This window comes from Palaemon carinicauda, chromosome 10, assembly GCF_036898095.1.
Source record: "Palaemon carinicauda isolate YSFRI2023 chromosome 10, ASM3689809v2, whole genome shotgun sequence".
NCBI lineage: Eukaryota > Metazoa > Arthropoda > Malacostraca > Decapoda > Palaemonidae > Palaemon > Palaemon carinicauda.
In genome coordinates, this window is record NC_090734.1 from 135080071 (window position 1) to 135100143 (window position 20073).

The 20073-nt window shown below is 42.5% G+C and overlaps 1 protein-coding gene across 3 annotated transcripts in view; it reads left to right on the forward strand.

Moving 5' to 3' along the window:
• LOC137648801 (zinc finger protein 845-like) overlaps window positions 1–20073 on the forward strand; it is a 44607-nt gene extending 24534 nt beyond the window's left edge. For all 3 annotated transcript variants that reach the window (XM_068381950.1, XM_068381951.1, XM_068381952.1), the window contains one exon: window positions 14026–20073. In XM_068381950.1, coding sequence (XP_068238051.1) covers window positions 14055–19013 — 4959 coding nt within the window. In that variant the 5' untranslated portion in view covers window positions 14026–14054 and the 3' untranslated portion in view covers window positions 19014–20073. The remainder of the gene's footprint in view (window positions 1–14025) is intronic.

The following is a 20073-nucleotide window of genomic DNA, read 5'->3' on the forward strand; positions in this document are numbered from 1 at the left end:
GACCGCGGGTCGGATGTAATGGCATGCTTCACCTTTTTCAATATTAAACTTAGCCGGTGATCATATAAGCTGCAACTCTGTTGCTCGACAGAAAAACCTACGGTCAAAATACGCCAGCGATCACTATGCAGGTGGGGGTGTACATCAACAGCGCCATCTGTCGAGCAGGTACTTAGTACTCCAAGTAAACAAAGAACCAATTTTCTCTCTGTCGGGCTACCGGCAAGACCTACTAATACGCTGTTACTAACTGGATTTGTTTTCACAACTATTTGGTGAAGTACACTATTCTAGTTTTGAGCTTTCGCTATGCAGGTGTTTTATCTTCATCTCAAAACTTGAACTCGTTTTGGATAGATTTAATTAGGGTGACAAAGAGAGTATGGACTCTCTTTCACTTTTAAATGGCCGACCCTTCCCTTAGACGGAAGTGTGTTTAGGTTTTTAGTAATTTTGCTTAACACGTTATAGATCTATATATTTTATATCTCTCCGCCTTTATTAGGCCTCTTCGATTAACTTTCCATTTATTATAAACATATAAAGATAATTTTTATGTTTTGTTTATATGCGACCTTTCCTGATAGTAGGCGGTCCTAACTTGGAACCAAAGTTAATCAACGTTGAGCCCGTTATATCGTATTTAGCCTTTAAAGAATTTAAAACTTTTTAAATTTAATGTTTTATGAAAGAATTTCTTTGATAGTCTTCGTACTGTTTTCAAAGATGAACTAACGTTTAGTTTTTTATGCTACGCAGTTGTTGACGTTCAGGACGTTCAACATGCGCTCTATCGTTACGATAGAGAGAGAGTGTATCACGGTTTCACTTTGCAGTAAGAGTAAATCGATTCTGACGTTTCGTTCATTCTTTCTTAGCTTAAATGTTTTAAATTCTAATTTAAAGGAACTTTTTATTTGGAAAACCTTTCAGTTTTTTCCTTTAGTCAAATAACATGTTTTTTTTGACGATATATAATTGGGCTCTTCTCCTAGGTGCAAAATCAATAGAGAAAGAGAGAGAGAGATAGAGACGGAGGGAGAGAGAGGAGAGAAAACGTTCCGTTCAAGCGGGTAACGTTTTTCTCGTGTTACTCTCGTCCCTAGTCGCTGTACGGGGAAGAAGGTAAAACGTTTCTAGGGTTTTATTCTTGTCCCCAGGCTATGTGCGGTGAGAGATTGTAAACGTAGTTTATTTGAACTAGTGTTTAGTCTCTTTCCCAGCCACTGATTTTTTTTTATCTTTATATATGTTTTCTGTTTTTTGCTAGTATTAATGAGCTGCATTATACGACTGATTTCGCAATTACTACCTTTTAATGAGGGTAGAATTGCGTGTTTCAGGTAGAAATCAGTAAAAGTTTCGATTTCAGTGAAATAAGTGCAAAACAGAAAATCGAAGTGATAAAGTGATATGCGCAAAGTGTTACAGTGTTGCGTCCGAGGGTTCGTCTGTTCGTGCCTGTCGTTCAACTAGTCCGGGACCTCTTGCAAGCTCCCAAGCCCAGGGGAGAAGTAATGTCGAACGACTTATGGGTTCGTCAGGCCTTGATCAACGAACAGACGTTTCCCTCCGTGGTTTCGGGCGTATCTACCCAAGATCGCCCCACCCACACAAAGACGAGAGAGCCCATTTATTTCTCGTCTGCGGAAGAGGTTTCTCGTAAGAAACCATGGACCAAGGTCTCGCAGCTTATTAAGCGCAAGTCGGTCCCTTCCGCGCAAGTCCAACGGCCCAGTTGTAGCCACTGGGTCAGTTCGGACTCGCTGCAGTCTTCCGACGACTGCTCACCTCCTAAGAGAGGCAAAGCGGTACCGCATCAGGCAGTCACACCGTCTGTTGCCGCACCTGCTCCTGTAGACCCTAAGTGGTCTTTGCTGCAGACCATGCAGTCTCAGTTAACGTCATTGATGCGGGACTTTCGTGCGGAGAAGGTTGACACTGCACCAACCTCTAGCCTACAACCAGCACTCCAGCTGAGAGAGTCCCGCCACCCATGCGTTCCAGTGTACCCTGCCAGCCGCATGTTGACGTTCAGTAACGCACGGAACCTTCCGTTGACGTTCGCGAGGTACAACAACAGTCTAAGTTGTTTTGTTTTGACGCGGTGCGTCAACCTCCGCATTCTAGAGTTGTTTTGACTGCTCAGTATAGACAGTCAAAGCAGTCTCGAGTGAACACTGTATGTCCTCACGCACCTGTTGTGGTTGACAGTTCAGTTGTTGACAGTTCACAGACTGTCAAGCAGTTACATGACGTTGCCTTCTGGTCTGCTACTAATGCACCAGTGAGAGACTCACTGAGATAATCCCTTGAGGACTCTGTCATTTGGAGAGGAGCCTTAAGCTGCTTAGCCTCCTATGGACTTTAATTAAATCATGATGATTTTTTAAGGATCTTCGTCCGGATCTTGTAACTGCTGCTCCTCGTTCGCCTAAACGTCAGAACTTACTCTAGGCCTAGCTACTTCGAAGCCGTTGTTTTTAAGCTAGTGCTCTCTCGCTCTCCTAGAGAGCGTTACGTTGGCTAGGCGACTGGTTTTTTGCACCAGGAGGAGTTTTAGGGATACAGCCTTTGATTTCCCTTCTTTTAAACTGGCTTATAGAGCGAGAGTCTGATAGGACACGAGAGAAGTTCTCGGCTTGGGAGTTCATGCCTCTGCCCAGATAGACTTCTCAATTCTGGTAGACTCGCCCTGGCGCCTAGCCAGGAGACGCTCCAAGTTGTTTACAGGTCAACTTCTCAACTTTTGTCGAGCCTTTGAAGTTTTGCTGTACTATTATGTCACACATAACAAGGCTTTCAGGGATGGTAAATGGTTCCGCCTCAGTCGCTAACCCCGTCTGTTGCCACACCTGCTCCCGTAGACCCTAAATGGGCTTTGCTGCAAGACATGCAGTCCAAGCTTGCGTCCTTGATAGAGGACTTAAATGCGGAGAAGAACCTTCTGGCCAACAACCTTCCAACCGGTTGGTTGTGCGCCCTGTTGACGCTGAGGTAACCTACTCGCGTCTGCCAGTTGAGGTGGTTCCTCCTTCTGGCCAACAACCTTCCAACCGGTCGGTTGTGCGCCCTGTTGACGCTGAGGTAACCTACTCGCGTCTGCCAGTTGAGGTGGTTCCTCCACCGATGCGACCCAGTGTGGGTTGCCAGTCGCACGTTGACGTTAAGCGACGCTCGGAGGTGGTTGTTGACGTTCAGGACGTTCAACAACCAGCAGAGGTGACTTGTTGTGATGCAGTGCGTCAACCTCAGCAACCCGGTAGGGTGTTGACTGCACAACCCAGACAGTCTAGACAGTTTCGGGTTGACGCTGTACTTCCTCGCGCACCCATGGTTGTTGACAGTTCACAGACTGTGCAGCAGTTCCATGATATTGCGTCCGGCTCCGTCACGCATCCACCAGTGCGACCGGATTCAGCGAGTCAGACGTTGCCACTCCGTTGCCGTTTCCTCATCAGTTTCGGATGAGGAACCCTCTGATGAGGACGTTGCTGAACAAGACGATCAGCCCCCAGCCCTGCTATCCATCCAGAAGATGCTGAAGAAGGAACGCTGCCCAGGCAGGCTGTGGATGAGTCTGGTAGGGACACTGTCATCCGTGGATCAATTTGTGTCACTAGGAAGACTACACCTCCGTCCTCTTCTATACCATCTAGCTTTTCACTGGAAAAAGGACAAGACGCTAGAAGCGGTCTCGATCCCGGTTTCCGGAAAGATAAAGTCTTGTCTGACTTGGTGAAAGGACTATATCAACCTTAGAGAGGGTCTTCCCCTGACTGTTCAGACTCCCAACCACGTTCTCTTCTCGGACGCATCGGACGTAGGCTGGGGTGCGACATTAGACGGTAGGGAATGCTCGGGATTATGGAACTCGAGTCAAAGGACAATGCATTTCAACTGCAAGGAGCTACTGGCAGTACGTCTGACCTGGAAAAGCTTCAGGTCTCTCCTTCAAGGCAAAGTGGTGGAGGTGAACTCGGACAACACCACGGCTTTGGCGTACATCTCCAAGCAAGGAGGGACCTACTCTCTGACATTGTACGAGATCGCAAGGGACCTCCTCACCTGGTCAAAAGGTCTAGACATATCACTAGTAACGAGGTTCATCCAAGGCAACTTGAATGTCATGGCAGATTGTCTCAGTCGGAAGGGACAAATAATTCCAACAGAATGGACCCTCCACAAGGATGTATGCAAGAGACTTTGGGCCACCTGGGGCCAGCCAACCATAGATCTCTTCGCAACCTCGATGACCAAGAGGCTCCCAATATTTTGCTCACCAATCCCGGACCCAGCAGCAGTTCATATAGATGCCTTTCTACTAGATTGGTCACATCTAGATCTATATGCATTCCCTCCGTTCAAGATTGTCAACAAGGTACTGCAGAAGTTCGCCTCTCACGAAGGGACAAGGTTGACGCTAGTTGCTTCCCTCTGGCCCGCGAGAGAATGGTTCACCGAGGTACTTCGATGGCTAGTAGACGTTCCCAGAACACTTCCCCTAAGGGTGGACCTTCTACGTCAGCCACGCGTAAAGAAGGTACACCAAGGCCTCCACGCTCTTCGTCTGACTGCCTTCAGACTATCGAAAGACTCTCGAGAGCTAGAGGCTTTTCGAAGGAGGCAGCCAGAGCGATTGCTAGAGCAAGGAGAACATCCACCCTTAGAGTCTACCAATCGAAGTGGGAAATCTTCCGAAACTGGTGCAAGTCAGTATCCGTATCCTCGACCAGTACCTCTGTAACTCAAATAGCTGACTTCCTCTTATATCTGAGGAAAGAACGATCTCTTTCAGCTCCCACTATCAAGGGTTACAGAAGCATGTTGGCATCAGTCTTCCGTCACAGAGGCTTAGATCTTTCTAACAATAAAGATCTACAGGACCTCCTTAAGTCTTTTGAGACCACGAAGGAGCGTCGTTTGGTTACACCTGGTTGGAATTTAGACGTGGTACTAAGATTCCTTATGTCAGACAGGTTCGAACCGCTACAATCAGCCTCCCTGAAAGATCTCACCTTAAAGACTCTTTTCCTGGTATGCTTAGCCACAGCTAAAAGAGTCAGTGAGATTCATGCCTTCAGCAAGAACATTGGATTCTCATCCGAAACGGCTACATGTTCTACAACTTGGTTTTCTAGCCAAACACGAGCTGCCTTCTCGGCCTTGGCCAATATCGTTCGATATTCCAACTTATCGTATGGTTGGAAATGAACTAGAAAGAGTCTTATGTCCTGTAAGAGCTCTTAAGTTCTATTTAAAAACCTTTACGAGGCCCGTCTGAAGCTTTATGGTGTTCAGTTAAGAATCCATCTTTGCCTATGTCAAAGAATGCTTTATCCTATTTTATCAGACTGTTAATACGAGAAGCTCATTCCCATCTGAATGAGGAAGACCAAGCTTTGCTGAAGGTAAGGACACACGAAGTTAGAGCTGTCTCAACTTCCGTGGCCTTTAAACAAAATAGATCTCTGCAAAGTATAATCGACGCAACCTATTGGAAAAGCAAATCAGTGTTCGCGTCTTTTTATCTTAAGAATGTCCAGTCTCTTTACGAGAACTGCTACACACTGGGACCATTCGTAGCAACGAGTGCAGTAGTGGGTGAGGGCTCAACCACTACAATTCCCTAATTCCATAACTTTTTTAATCTTTCTCTTGAAATGTTTTATTATTGTTTTTGGGTTGTCCGGAAGGCTAAGAAGCCTTTCGCATCCTACTTGATTTGGCGGGTGGTCAAAGTCATTTCTTGAGAAGCGCCTAGATTAGAGGTTTTGATGAGGTCCTGTTGTATGGGTTGCAACCCTTGATACTTCAGATCCTAGGGGTCGCTCAGCATCCTAAGAGGATCGCGAGGCTCCGTAAGGAAGACGTACTTAAAAAGGCAGAGTAATTGTTCAAGTCGACTTCCTTACCAGGTACTTATTTATTTTATGTTTGTTATTTTGAATAACTGCTAAAATGAAATACAAAATACTTAGCTCATAATAATGTAAACATGTAATGCTGGTCTCTACCCACCCCCCTGGGTGTGAATCAGCTTATATGATCACCGGCTAAGTTTAATATTGAAAAATGTTATTTTTATTAATAAAATAAATTTTTGAATATACTTACCCGGTGATCATATATTAAAGGACCCTCCCTTCCTCTCCAATAGAGACCCAGTGGACCGAGGAGAAAATTGGTTCTTTGTTTACTTGGAGTACTAAGTACCTGCTCGACAGATGGCGCTGTTGATGTACACCCCCACCTGCATAGCGATCGCTGGCGTATTTTGACCGTAGGTTTTTCTGTCGAGCAACAGAGTTGCAGCTTATATGATCACCGGGTAAGTATATTCAAAAATTTATTTTATTAATAAAAATAACATTTTTTTGATGGTGGGACTCTCCCTCGAGAGAACAATGGGTCTTTAACGGCACAGGATAGCACAGGCGAAGCCTTCGACTAGGAAACTAAATACTGTATCTTTTCCAGTGTCGCTAGTCATTCTGCACAATAGAAGATCTCCATTGGCTGGGTTCAGGAGTTAGTGAGCAGTATGTTGAATGCAAGCAGCCATGAATCCAGTGCTTCTTTAGCTCTTCCTTATAAAGGTGCCTAGCTGGGACCAGACCGGCTTACCTTCCTTTTTCTTACAGGGGAAACGCTATATCTTCGTGAAAAAATCATACGTGCGGTCTCACAGGGGTACAAAATGACCACCTTCATGGCCCACTATTTACTTGAATGCACCCATAAGTCACTAGATACCTTTAGCATAGGACCCCTGGATGCTACTAAACAGGTAGTCCTAGCTCCCTCACAGGACAAGAAGCATTACATCTAAGATAGTGATTCCGAAGTCAGTCTAGTATGAAAGTGAAAATGCCCGCCTTTTCTTCATCTTCCTTTCCTTTTTTGGGGTGCAACAGTCATACTGTTATGTTGCTGGTATGGATGTTGTTGCAGGTAAGCTTCACTACTGGGTCACTTTTCTATTGTTAGTAATTTAAACAACAACTACAGTTTACAAACTGGAGTCCCTTTGGCAGTGGTCTGCCAGTATCTACTGACCAATAAATTTTTAACAGCAGAATTCCACCTATGCTGAAAGCATACTCATATTAAAGGACTCGGGGAAAATACAAATTACTTTTTAAATTTTTTTTATTTGTGGTCAGGAAAGATACAAATTACTAAAAAAAAATTTAGATTTTGCATGCAGAATTATTGTTGTAAGTTACTTGTATTGTAGCTAATTTTCAGTAGTGTAATGAGCAAGGTTTCTAAAAAGATATGCTTGATTGAGATAAATTTTATTGATTCTATTTATGGTTTGATTTTCAATATTAATCTTACCCGATAATCATGTAGCTGTCAACTCCGTTGCCCGACAGAATTCTACGGAAGGGATACGCCAGCGATCGCTATACAAGAGGGGGGTGTACTCACAAGCGCCACCTGTGGCCAGGTACTGCAGTACTTCTTGTTGACACCACCTCAATTTTTCCTCTGTCGTGCTTCCGGCAAGACGTTCATGGATACGCTTATAATTTTGGAGTTTTTTGCTCACGATTTGGTGATGTATTTGCTCTAGAATTTAGCTTTCGCTATTCAGGAAGTTTTATCATTAACTTAGCTAGCTTTTGGAATTAATTTGATTAATTATGGTGACGAAGAGAGTATGAACTCTCTTTCACTTTTAAATGGCCGACCCTTCCCTTAGACGGAAGTGTTGGTGTCTAAGAGAGTATAGACTCTCTTTCTTAATTTTGCTTAACAAAAGTTTTAGATTTATTTTATATCTCTCCGCCTTTTATAGGCCTCTTCGATTAACTTCCTTTTATTATAAACTTATTAAAATTAATTTTTATATTTGTTTATATTCGACCTTTCCTAATAGTAGGCGGTCTTTTCTTGGTATCGAAGTTAATTAACATTGAGCCCGTCATTTCGGTTTTACCTGTTAACATATTATGCTATTTTAATGTTTTTGAAAGAATTTCTTTGATAGTCTCGTACTGTTTTCAAAGTTGAACTAACGTTTTGTATTGTCTCTGCAGTTGTTGACGTTCAGAACGTTCAACTTGCGCTCTATCGTTACGATAGAGAGAGAATTTTCACGGTGTCACGTTGCAGTAAGAGTAACCGTTTCTAGCGTTTTGTTCATTCTTTCTTAGATTAATGGTTTTAATTCTAATAAAGGAACTTTTTATTTGGGAAATTTTTCAGTTTTTTTCCTTTAACAATAATATGTTTTAACGATATATATGATTGGGCTCTTCTCTCAGGTTCTAAGTCTAGAGAGAGAGAGAGAGAGAGAGATAGAGACGGAGGGAGAGAGAGCTGGATAAACGTTTCGTTCAAGCGAGTAACGTGGTTATCGTTTTTGCTCTTCTCCCTAGTCTCTTTAGGGGAAGAAGGTAAACGTTTCTAGAGTTTTATTCTTGTTCTCAAGCTTTATGCGGTGAGAGATTTTAAACGTTGTTTATTTGATCTAGTGTTTAGTCTCTTTCCAGCCACTGAATTATTTATCTTTCATTAGATTTTTCTGTTACATTGTAATTCTGTTTTCGCAATTACTAACTTTTAAGGAAGGATAGAATTGCGTGTTTCAGGTACAAACCACTTAAAGTTTCGAGTTCAGTGAAATAAGTGCAAACAGAAAATCAAAAGTGATAAGTGATTAGCGCAAAGTGTGTCAGTGTTGTGCGTGAGGGTTCTTCTGTGCGTGCCAGTCGTCCTCCCAGTCCGGGACCTCTTGCAAGCTCCCAAGCCCAGGGTAGAAGCAATGTCGAAGGGCAAAAGGGTTCGGCAGGCCTTGATCGGCGCACAGAAGTATCCTCGGTGGTTGCGGGCGTGTCTTACAGAGACCGTCACTCCCACCCGCAGACGATTGAGCCCTTATTTTGCTCGTCTGCAGAAGAAATTTCGGGGAGAAAACGCTGGACTCAGGTCTTAAGACCTCTTAAACGTAAAGTCCAGACCTCTAGAGTTCAACAACCCGGATGCAGTCATTGGGTTAGCTCTGACTCTCCGCAGTCATCAGGTGACTGCACACCTCCTAAGAGAGGTAAGGCGATGCCTCAACAGACCTCATCTTCTGTTAAGGCTTTGCCTCAACAGACCTTATCGTCTGTTGATCCCAAGATGACTTTGCTGCAGTCCATGTAGTCGCAGCTTGCGGTCTTAATGCGTGAGTTTCAGGCTGAGAAGGTTACACCTTCTCCTGCGAGCGCTCCGCCTCACCGCAGTCCAGTCTGTCAGGCGTACGAAGTTGAGGTTCCTCAAGCTACCTTACCGCGTTCGGAGTTGCCAATTACCAGCGTTGTGCAGCAACCTCAACCTTCCTTAAGGCAACCTCAACAATGGGAGCAGGAGTCTTATGCCTTGAGACAGGATTTTCTTGCAGTTAGACCATCTTCGAGGCAACAACCTCTTGAGGTATGACAACCTCTACCATCCTTGAGGCAGCCACCTCAGCTCTCGCAGCTGCTACCTCAACTTTCCTCAGGCGAGAGCCTCAACTCTTGAGGCTAGCTCCTCAGGAACCTCAACTCGTGAGACAGGAACTGCGTTCTGCGCAGCCGCTACCTCAACTCTCGCAGCTCACACCTCAAGAACCTCAACTCGTGAGTCAAGAGCCTCTCTCTGCGCAGCCACCTCAACCCTTGAGGCAAGCGCAACTCTTGAGGCAGGAACCTCATGCTATGAGTCAGCCACCTCAACGCATGCATCTGCCACTTTCTCCTCAACTTGAGCCTCTTCCCATTCAACTTTGAAATAACTAATGACAATAATAACACCTCATTACTTTCATAACTTGCTTTTGTAATCATATACATGTATGCCTACACAAACATTATGATAATGGAGGTTATTCGTATTACTTAAATAAAAAAATATATATGTTTTCCTTGCAATATATTTTTAACAAAATCGCAAAATATGGCAAAAATATCTTCAAAACAAAAATGAATCATGAGTTATGAATGTAATGTAAATTTTATGTTGATATTAAAACCCCATGCAAGCATGCATGAAGTAATGCAGTGTTGCCAACAGGGCGAGTTTCCCCTTCCTGAGGTGAAGTAGATTATAGTACGTATATTTAGTGCAGCTTAATTCTACGATTAGCCGGCTATCAAATTCATCAACAAAACAGTCTAAATCAATTCCCTCGGCACGTGCACTTTCAATAGACAGTAATGCGATATTTCTCAATCTAGCACTGGTCATGGAATTTCTGAGAAATGTTACACGCCATGCAACATGCTCTGCTTACCTTACAGCATGCTCTACATACAGCATGCTCTGCATACAGCATGCTCTGCATACAGCATGCTCTGCATACCTTACCGCATGCTTCTCAGTCACACTTCTTTGGTTGTTGCCAACTCACTAGACTGTCAAGCAGTTTCATAACGTTGCCTTCTAGTCTGCTGCTTTTGCACCAGTGAAACCCTCACTGAGAGAACTTAGCTTTTCTCGGATATGGTCCCTGTAGATGAGAAAGTGCTTTTCTCCCTCCTTCTGATATTCCCTTGAGGACTCTATCATTTGGAGAGGAGCCTTTAGCTGCGTAGCCCCCTATGGACTTTTATTTAAGAATAACATGCTTCCAGGGAAGGTAATGGTTCCACTTCAGTCGCTAACCCCGTCTGTTACCACACCTGCTCCCATAGACCTTGATCTGTGTTGCAAGACATGCAGTCCAAGCTTAGTCCTTGTTAGAGGATTTTTTGTTTACGGAGTCAGTGTGTCACTGGGAAGACGTTCAACAACCAGCAGAAGTGACTTGTTGTGACGCAGTGCGGCAACCTCAGCAACCCGATAAGGAGTTGTCTGTACGACCCAGACAGTCTAGACAGCTTCGGGTTGTCACTGTACTTCCTCGCTTCCCCATGGTTGACAGTTCACAGACTGTGCAGCAGTACCATGATCTTGTGTCCGGCTCCGTCAGACGACTGGCTTTTAAGAGCTCCCACAAGTCGTCTCTGTCTGGAGATTCTCAGATGGACTATGGATCTGACCAAGGAACTGGGCCTCCTGGTCAATTTTGAGGAGTCTCAGCTCGTCCCATCCCAGACCATTGTCTACCTGGGTATGGATCTTCAGAGTCGAGCTTTTCGGGCTTTTCCGTCGGCCCCAAGGATCTTCCAAGCCCTAGAATGCATCCAGAGCATGCTGAGAAGGAACCGATGCTCAGTCAGGTAGTGGATGAGTCTAACAGGGACACTTTCATCGCTGGCCCTGTTCATCGTGTTAGGGAGACTCCACCTCCCCCCCCCTTCAGTATCATCTAGCTGCTCACTGGATAAAGGACATGACGCTAGAGACGGTCTCAGTTCCTGTTTCCGAAGAGAGGAGGTCTTCTCTCGCGTGGTGTAAGAACAGCTTTCTTCTCAAGGAAGTCTACCTCTGGCTGTTCAGAAACCCGACCGCCGTCTCCTCTCGGACGCATCAGACACGGACTGGGGTGCGACTTTGGACGGACAGAATGCTCGGGAACATGGAATCAGGAACAAAGGACACTTCACATCAATTGCAAGGAGTTGTTGGCGGTTCTTCTGGCCTTGATAAACTTCAAGTCCCTCCAGCTTAACAAGGTGGTGGAGGTGGACACTGACAACACCACAGCCCTGGCTTACATCTTCAAGCAGGAAGGGACTCTTTCGTGGAAGTTGTTCTAGATCGCAAGGGACCTCCTCATCTGGTCAAAAGATCGAAAGCTCACGCTGGTAACGAGGTTCATTCAGGGCGGTATGAATGTCATGGCAGATCACCTCAGCCGGAAGGGTCAGGTCATCCCCACAGAGTGGACCCTTCACAAGAATGTTTGCAGCAGACTTTGGGCCCTGTGGGGTCAGCCAACCATAGATCTGTTCGCTACCTCGATAACCTAGAGACTCCTGTTGTATTGTTCTCCGATTCCAGACCCAGCAGCAGTTCACGTGGATGCTTTTCTGCTGGATTGGTCCCATCTCGACCTGTATGCATTCCCGCCGTTCAAGATTGTCAACAGGGTACTTCAGAAGTTCTCCTCTCGCAAAGGGACACGGCTGACGTTGGTTGGCTCCGCTCTGGCCCGCGAGAGAATGGTTCATAGAGGTACTGCAATGGCTGGTCGACATTCCCAGGACTCTTCCTCTAGGAGTGAACCTTCTACGTCAACCTCACGTAAAGAAGGTACACCCAAACCTCCACGCTCTTTGTCTGACTGCCTTCAGACTTTCGAAAGACTCTCAAGAGCTAGGGGCTTTTCGAAGGAGGCAGCCAGAGCGATTGCCAGAGCAAGGAGAACATCCACTCTCAGAATCTATCAGTCTCAAGGGGAAGTCTTCCGTAGCTGGTACAAGACCAATGCAGTTTCCTCAACCAGTACCACTGTAACCCAGATTGCTGACTTCCTGTTACATCTAAGGAAAGTAAGATCCCTTTCAGCTCCTACTCTCAAGGGTTACAGAAGTATGTTGGCAGCGGTTTTCCGCCACAGAGGCTTGGATCTTTCCACCAACAAAGATCTACAGGACCTCCCTAGGTCTTTTGAGACCTCAAAGGAACGTCGGTTGTCCACTCCAAGCTGGAATCTAGACGTGGTCCTAAGGTTCCTTATGTCATCAAGATTTGAACCTCTCCAATCAGCCTCTTTTTAGGACCTCACATTAAAAACTCTTTTCCTCGTGTGCTTGACAACAGCTAAAAGAGTAAGTGAGATCCACGCCTTCAGCAGGATCATTGTTTTCACATCTGAAACGGCTACATGTTCCTTGCAGCTCGGTTTTTGCTAAACGAGCTTCCTTCACGTCCTTGGCCTAAGTCGTTCGAGATCCCAAGCCTGTCCAACTTGGTGGGGAATGAACTGGAGAGAGTACTTTGCCCAGTTAGAGCTCTTAGGTACTATCTTAAAAGGTCTTAACCTTTACGAGGACAATCAGAAGCCTTATGGTGTGCTTTCAAGAAACCTTCTTTTCCAAGGTCTAAGAACTCAGTTTCTTACTATTCAGGCTTCTGATTAGGGAAGCACATTCTCATCTGAAGGAAGAAGACCTTGCTTTGCTGAAGGTAAGGACACATGAAGTGGGAGCTGTGGCTACTTCAGTGGCCTTCAAACAGAACCGTTCTCTGCAGAGTGTTATGGATGCAACCTATTGGAGAAGCAAGTCAGTGTTCGCATCATTCTATCTCAAAGATGTCCAGTCTCTTTACGAGTACTGCTACACCCTGGGACCATTCGTAGCAACGAATGCAGTAGTAGGCGAGGGCTCAGCCACTACATTCCCATAATCCCATAACCTTTTAACCTTTCTCTTGAATACTTTTTATGGGTTGTACGGTCGGCTAAGAAGCCTTCCACATCCTTGTTGATTTGGCGGGTGGTCAATTCTTTCTTGAGAAGCGCCGAGGTTAAAGGTTGTGATGAGGTCCTTTAGTATGGGTTGCAGCCCTTGATACTTCAGCACCTTAGAGTTGTTCAGCCTCCTAAGAGGAACGCTGCGCTTAGTAAGGAAGACGAACTTATTTAAGGCAGAGTAATGGCTCAAGTCGACTTCCTTACCAGGTACTTGTAATTTCATTGTTATTTTGAATAACTGATAATATGAAATACGGGATACTTAGCTTCTTGATATACATGTACACTGGTTTTCACCCACCTCCCTGGGTGTGAATCAGCTACATGATTATCGGGTAAGATTAATATTGAAAAATTTTATTTTCATTAGTAAAATAAATTTTTGAATATACTTACCCGATAATCATGATTTAATTGACCCACCCTTCCTCCCCATAGAACCAGTGGACCGAGGAAAAATTGAGGTGGTGTCAACAAGAAGTACTGCAGTACCTGGCCACAGGTGGCGCTTGTGAGTACACCCCCCTCTTGTATAGCGATCGCTGGCGTATCCCTTCCGTAGAATTCTGTCGGGCAACGGAGTTGACAGCTACATGATTATCGGGTAAGTATATTCAAAAATTTATTTTACTAATGAAAATAACATATTTGGGAGTTTCAATTTATATTGAGTATCTACTTTGCAGGACTTTTTTCTAATAGGAGGAGGAGGAGTATGGAGCCCTTGAAGTGTGTTGTATGTAGGGAGAAGTTCCGTAGTGAAGATCAGCAAATTTTCATCCAAGCGAGCATCACACAACTAACCCCTTTAAAAGAAATTGTGGAATCAGCACTGAATCGAGAGCTTCGAGCTACTGATATAATGTGTAAGCAGTGTTTGAATTTGTTTGATGAAAAGGATAGGTTACAGAAAATGGCAACAGATATCAATAGTCATGTTTTGAATAAAATCAAGGATTCATCAAAAATTGTTCCTAATGGACCAGCAACTATTTCCATCACAGTTGGAGAAACTTCAGCAAATGAAAGTATCAGGGAAGAGTTGGAAAGACAGTATAAAAATATCAGTTTAGGAGAATTAAGAGATTTGAGCTCTGGTATTCTAAATATGAAGGAAACCTTAGATTCTTCACAAGTGATTATTAAGAGGAAAAGAGGTCGACCGAGAAAGTCAGTCAATCGTCAGATTGGAGAAAATTCAGGTCAATCAAAAAAGGTCAATGGTCGGCACAATGAAGAAAATTCTGATCGCCCACCACTAATGGTACATGAACGTCAGAAGAGAAAACGTTCGGAGAAATTTAATACTTTTCTAGAGGTTTTGAAAGGGGAGAGGGATTTTTACATTATAGATGAGGATAAAGAAGAGCCTAAGACTGCCAAGAGAAGAGGAGGAAGGAAGAAACGCATCCTTGATCCCAACATAACCTATGTAGGAAGTTATAAGAGTGAGGATGCATTGAATAGAATGTGCATTATCCAGCTAACAGATACAGCAGGTCAAGAAAATCTGCTTCAAACTACAGTTAAGGATAATGGTAAACTTAACTTGGCCGAAGTTGTGGAGGAAATTTTAGGGATAGATTCTAATGATGAAACATCTTTGATTAATAACATTGATCCAATGGGTCATGTTGAAGATGATCTCATCAAAGTGATTGACTTTATGGATACAAATAATGTTGGAAGAACTGAAGATGATATAGATTTGAAGGAATTTAACTTGAATGAAGATGAACTTGATATTAAGGAAGAACAAATTGACTGGTCCCTAGATGACATTGGAGACCGTCAGGCAATTAAGAGAGAATTAATAATGGTGAATGATAAAAAATCAGATCAGAATAAAAAAGATTTACCGGTGAACCAAATTAAGAAATGCAGAGAGCCATTAACTTCAAAACCATCCATAGAAGTAGCAGACATTGAAGTCCTGAATTCTGTTGTGCCAAACTTGGAGGTCACCATAACACACAGTAACGATGACACTCTTCATTATGTAGTGAGCACTCATGATGATTTGGGAGTTGTGGAAAATTCTTTGTCCTTTGATAGTTTAGTTCGAGGCAAATCAAAAGAGGAAATTCAAGAACATCTAGAAAAGTTTAGATGCAAGCTTTGTCAAAAAGTATTTCCAAACAAGGAGTTGGCACGGTTGCATGCTCAGGCAGATCACAAGGAGAGTATTCCATCCGCTAATGATAAACCTTACGGTTGTGGCGAATGCAATAGAAAATTTCCAACGGCAAAAGGTCGGGACAGTCACGTGCTAATGCATCTCCGATACAATCCAGTACAGTGCGAAGAGTGTAGTCTTGCATTTAACAGTTATCGTCCCCTAGAGCGACATTTACGTAACGAGCACGATAAAGATCCAACGTTGCATTGTAACCAATGTGAAGAGGAATTTGTATTAGGAAGTTCCCTAAAGCTTCATGTAGAGATAGCACACCAGTCATCCAACAAGAAAAATACCAGACTTGCGAGTAATGTTCACAGTCGTAAATTAATGAATAATGTTAGTCGTAAATTAGGTCCCATTCGTAAAGCCAAAAAATATAGATTAGTTGATAAGATAAAGAGTAATAGGTTATTTGAGTGTCCATTGTGTCAGGAAAAGATTTTTGGGATAAGAGCTATTAAAACTCATCATAAGAAAGTTCATGATAATCAGGAATACACTTGTAAGTTTTGTAAGTACAAGAGTCATTGTTTAAGTACTTATGATCGTCACATGGTTAAAGTTCACAAGGCTTCCACTGTTGTACTATATCATTGTCTAAAATGTAAGAAAGGTTTCCAGGATCCCACGGACTTAGAGGAACACCATCTATTGTTTCATCATGCAGAGAAAACATTCAGGTGTCGGTTTTGTGGAGAAGCTTTTACTTGTGTGCCTATGTTGAGATTTCACAGCAAAACTCATGTTGCTTTTTCTTGTGAAGTGTGTCATTTAGGTTTCATGAAAGAAGAGGCTTTGGAAGAGCACACTAAGAATGTTCATACTTCTGATCACACTTTTAGTTCAGCAGATGTTTCTTCCAGGGATGCAGGAAAAGAAAATAAGAAGGGCACCCTCAAATCTGGCAAAGAATCTGACCCAGAAAGTCAGAATGATAATTCTGGTGTTGATTCCAGAGTTTTGGAGATAGGCTGCGATGGGACAGTTAATGTTAAAGAAGAAAGTAAGGTGGAGAGTGAGAGTACTATCATTCCTTCAGAAGATGTCACATTACATTTGCAGCAGACGAGGGAAGGTGGTCTCGAGGAAATGGATATGCTCAACCCTCTCAGGGGGCACAAGGTAAAAGATTTGCCCAAAAAGATGAACTGTCCTGTTTGCAATAAAGTTTTAACCACAAAGTTCCTGAAGACACACATGCTTAGTCACAAAGGGGAATTACCCCATAAGTGCAATGTATGTGGGAAAGCTTACGCTCAAGGAACTCTTCTGCGGAAACACATGAAGAATCGCCATTATGAAGAATTTTTGAAAATGGGAAACAAAAACCCAAAGAAACATAAAGTGAGTTGTGAGTATTGTGATAGTATATATGATGATATATATGCATTAGAAGATCATTTATGGAAACACATAAGTGTTAAAACTTATGAGTGTGCCGATTGTAAGATAAAGTTTGGCATGGAAAGCAATTTACGAGAACATTACAAGAGTCATTATTTTAAAGAAGGACAGTTTTGTCCCATTTGCAAAAGGGAATTCAAGTCTATTGGATATTACAATGAACATGTAGAGAAGTGTCAGAATCGTTGGAAATGCGAGCAGTGTGGTTTAGAATGTTTTTCTCAGGGTTATTATAAAAAACATCAAAGAGCAGAGCACGGTGGCGAGAATACCGTTCGTTATCAGTGTAATCTGTGTGAGAAGTCTTTTATCGAGCGTCATCGCTATGATGACCACTTAATCACTCATTCCTCCGAAAGAGCTTATTCATGCCTCATATGTGAAAAACAATTTAAACGTCAGCGGCCTTTGAATGATCACATACTTCGGTGTCATTCAGGGAATCAGCTTACATGTTCGTACTGTCGGAAACAATTTTCAACCCAGCAGGAACTTGTTGCACACAAGAAGACTCATCGCAGAGAGTACCCTTGCAATTCTTGTGGTCATGTGTATATGTCGAAGGAATCTTTAACAAATCACTTAATGGTGAACCATTGTGAAACAAATCCCCATAGTTGTAATATTTGTGGACAGTCATTTGTTAAACAAGCTAACTTGAAAGCTCACATGGTTACTCATAATGCAAATACGCCTAATATTTGCCCCGTGGATGATTGTCATAAGATGTTTCGTACAGAGGCCATATTACGCAACCACGTTGCTCGTCGTCATAATGAACTTTCGTACTTGTGCCCGATATGTGATCGTAAATTTGGTTTAGAATCCGATCAGATTCGCCATATGACTACTCACACTAAAGGGACATCATTCCCATGTTTGATTTGTGGAAATAATTTTAAGACAGAGGCATCATTAGATCGACACGTGTTAATTCACACTCAAGAAAAACCATATGAATGTGGAATTTGTCAGCACACATCTTTCTCTCGTCAGCAGATTATACGCCATATACATTCAGAGCATGGAATATTGGATTATCTCTCGCACATTGTGGTTAAACGTTGGCGATGTTCAGGATGTGGCAAGATGTTTGTGGTACGTACTTCATTGCTACGTCATTTAGAGGAGCATGCTGCCCATGGCGTTAATGCCGAGGGATTTGCAGTAAAGACCACTTCATCAGCATCAGCTGGAGCTGATGGCACAACTGTTATTAGTTCAGAATCTGCTGCAACTACTAGTGCCTTTATTGACCAAATGTCAACTCTAAGTTGGGACGATATTACAACATTGTTGCGTTTGCATATTTTCACTGATAAAGCAGCTGCTGATGGGAAAACTTTAGCTGCAGCAGATGTATGGCAATGTCCTGGTTGTCTTTTAGCAACACAGAGAGAAGATGAAATGAGGGACCACTTGATATCCACCCCTTTGTGCCAGGAAGCTGTTATTTTACAAATGGCTGATGGACTGCAGAATGCTGATGAGGTGGAAGAGAATAATCCTGGTGAGCAAGGTTCAAGCGGAGAGAGAGTAGGTAATGGGAATGTTTTACAGTTGACAAGCAATGAAGGTGAACTGCAGTATGTCATAGTTCAAGAAGAGGAAAGTACTGCAAAGCTTTCTAAAGAAATGATAAAAGTAGAGCATGAAGAAAATGAAGAAGGGGAAAGTATGCCCATTCTGGTGAATATGGATGAAAGCATTCAACAACTACTTCAGCAGCCAGGGCATGGGGATATTCAGATTGTTGTGGAGAACTCTACCCCACTGAAACATCTTTTGGAGGACAGTCAAGACCAGGATGAACAAAATGATGGAGTAGTACATGCTTCAAGTAGCATAGTTCAAGATAACCTTCCCGATTCCACAACTATACTTAATGGATCCGAGGTATTACTGCAGACTGCTGATGGTCAGTTGCTACTCCAACAGACCGTTGGTGGCGTGACCCAATACCAGTTAGTTGAAGGAGTTCCTACAGGCTCTGAAGAGGAAGAATCCTCTCTAACTCTTATCCAGTCATCACCAACCACTCTTCCTGCTGGTGAGTTCATAGAAGAATTGCAGTCACAGTGCATGTAAAATTTCATAGATCTCAAATGATCATTGTAATGAAGATTGCTTACAAATTTGCAAGCCATTAGTGTGCTATTAAAAGTATCAAGCGTAGTACATTATATGTACTGTATTTAAAAAATTTGTGTTACACTATTCAACCTATATTTTTAATATTTCAAATTTTGTTACAGTAATAGATTTTGTTGAGAGTAATAATTGAAATATCTATATTATTTTACCTTTCTGAAATCTGTATCAGTCATTCTTCAAAAAGTATTGACTAGATGGATCTATTTATATTGTATATACTTATGTCATATCTTTCTTTATGTATAAAAGTGATGGTAAATATTATACCATGTAAAAACTTTACATATTTATTAAATGAATAGTTAAGTTATCAACAATAGAAATATTGTTAATTTTTTTTTAGTCATTTTGCTCAGTGGAGTAACGTATTTTTGAAGGCTACCGTAATTGTCAGTATGTCGGTCATACTTAGCAAGAGTGAGATTCCTGTTGTATAGATTTTTATCATCATATGCATCTTGAACAGAATTTGAATACAGTAGCTTTTTAAACAAAACATGCATATACAGTGCATATATATTTGCACATTTTGATATCAATGCCTTTATATAAAAACTTAAAACAGCAAAGCATTTGTGCTTGTAAAGTTTGGAGTTTATAACTCAATTATGAAAAGCTTTATGGTAGTGAAGGGTCAAGTTTGTAAGGTTCCTTGAATTATTAAAAAAAAAACTTCCATGTAGCGAAAGGGCAAGTTAGGCCGGATCATTAATTTTGATATTTTGTAATGGCATTAAATACCGGTTCTTATTCAGGTGGATAAATTTAGGTTACTGTTACATATTTTAAGTTATTTAACTTTGTTAATCACTTGGTGAGGTACTACAAGAAGCTTTAGTTTTAAAATACTGTGATTAAAGTTGTCCTAAGTGTAAAAGGACAACTGTAAAGAAAGGTCTTCCTTCAAACTGTTCTTTTCTCATGATGTTAAGCAGATATTCAAGACAAAATTTATAAATTTTCTGTGGTATGTGAATACATTGTTTAATCCTTA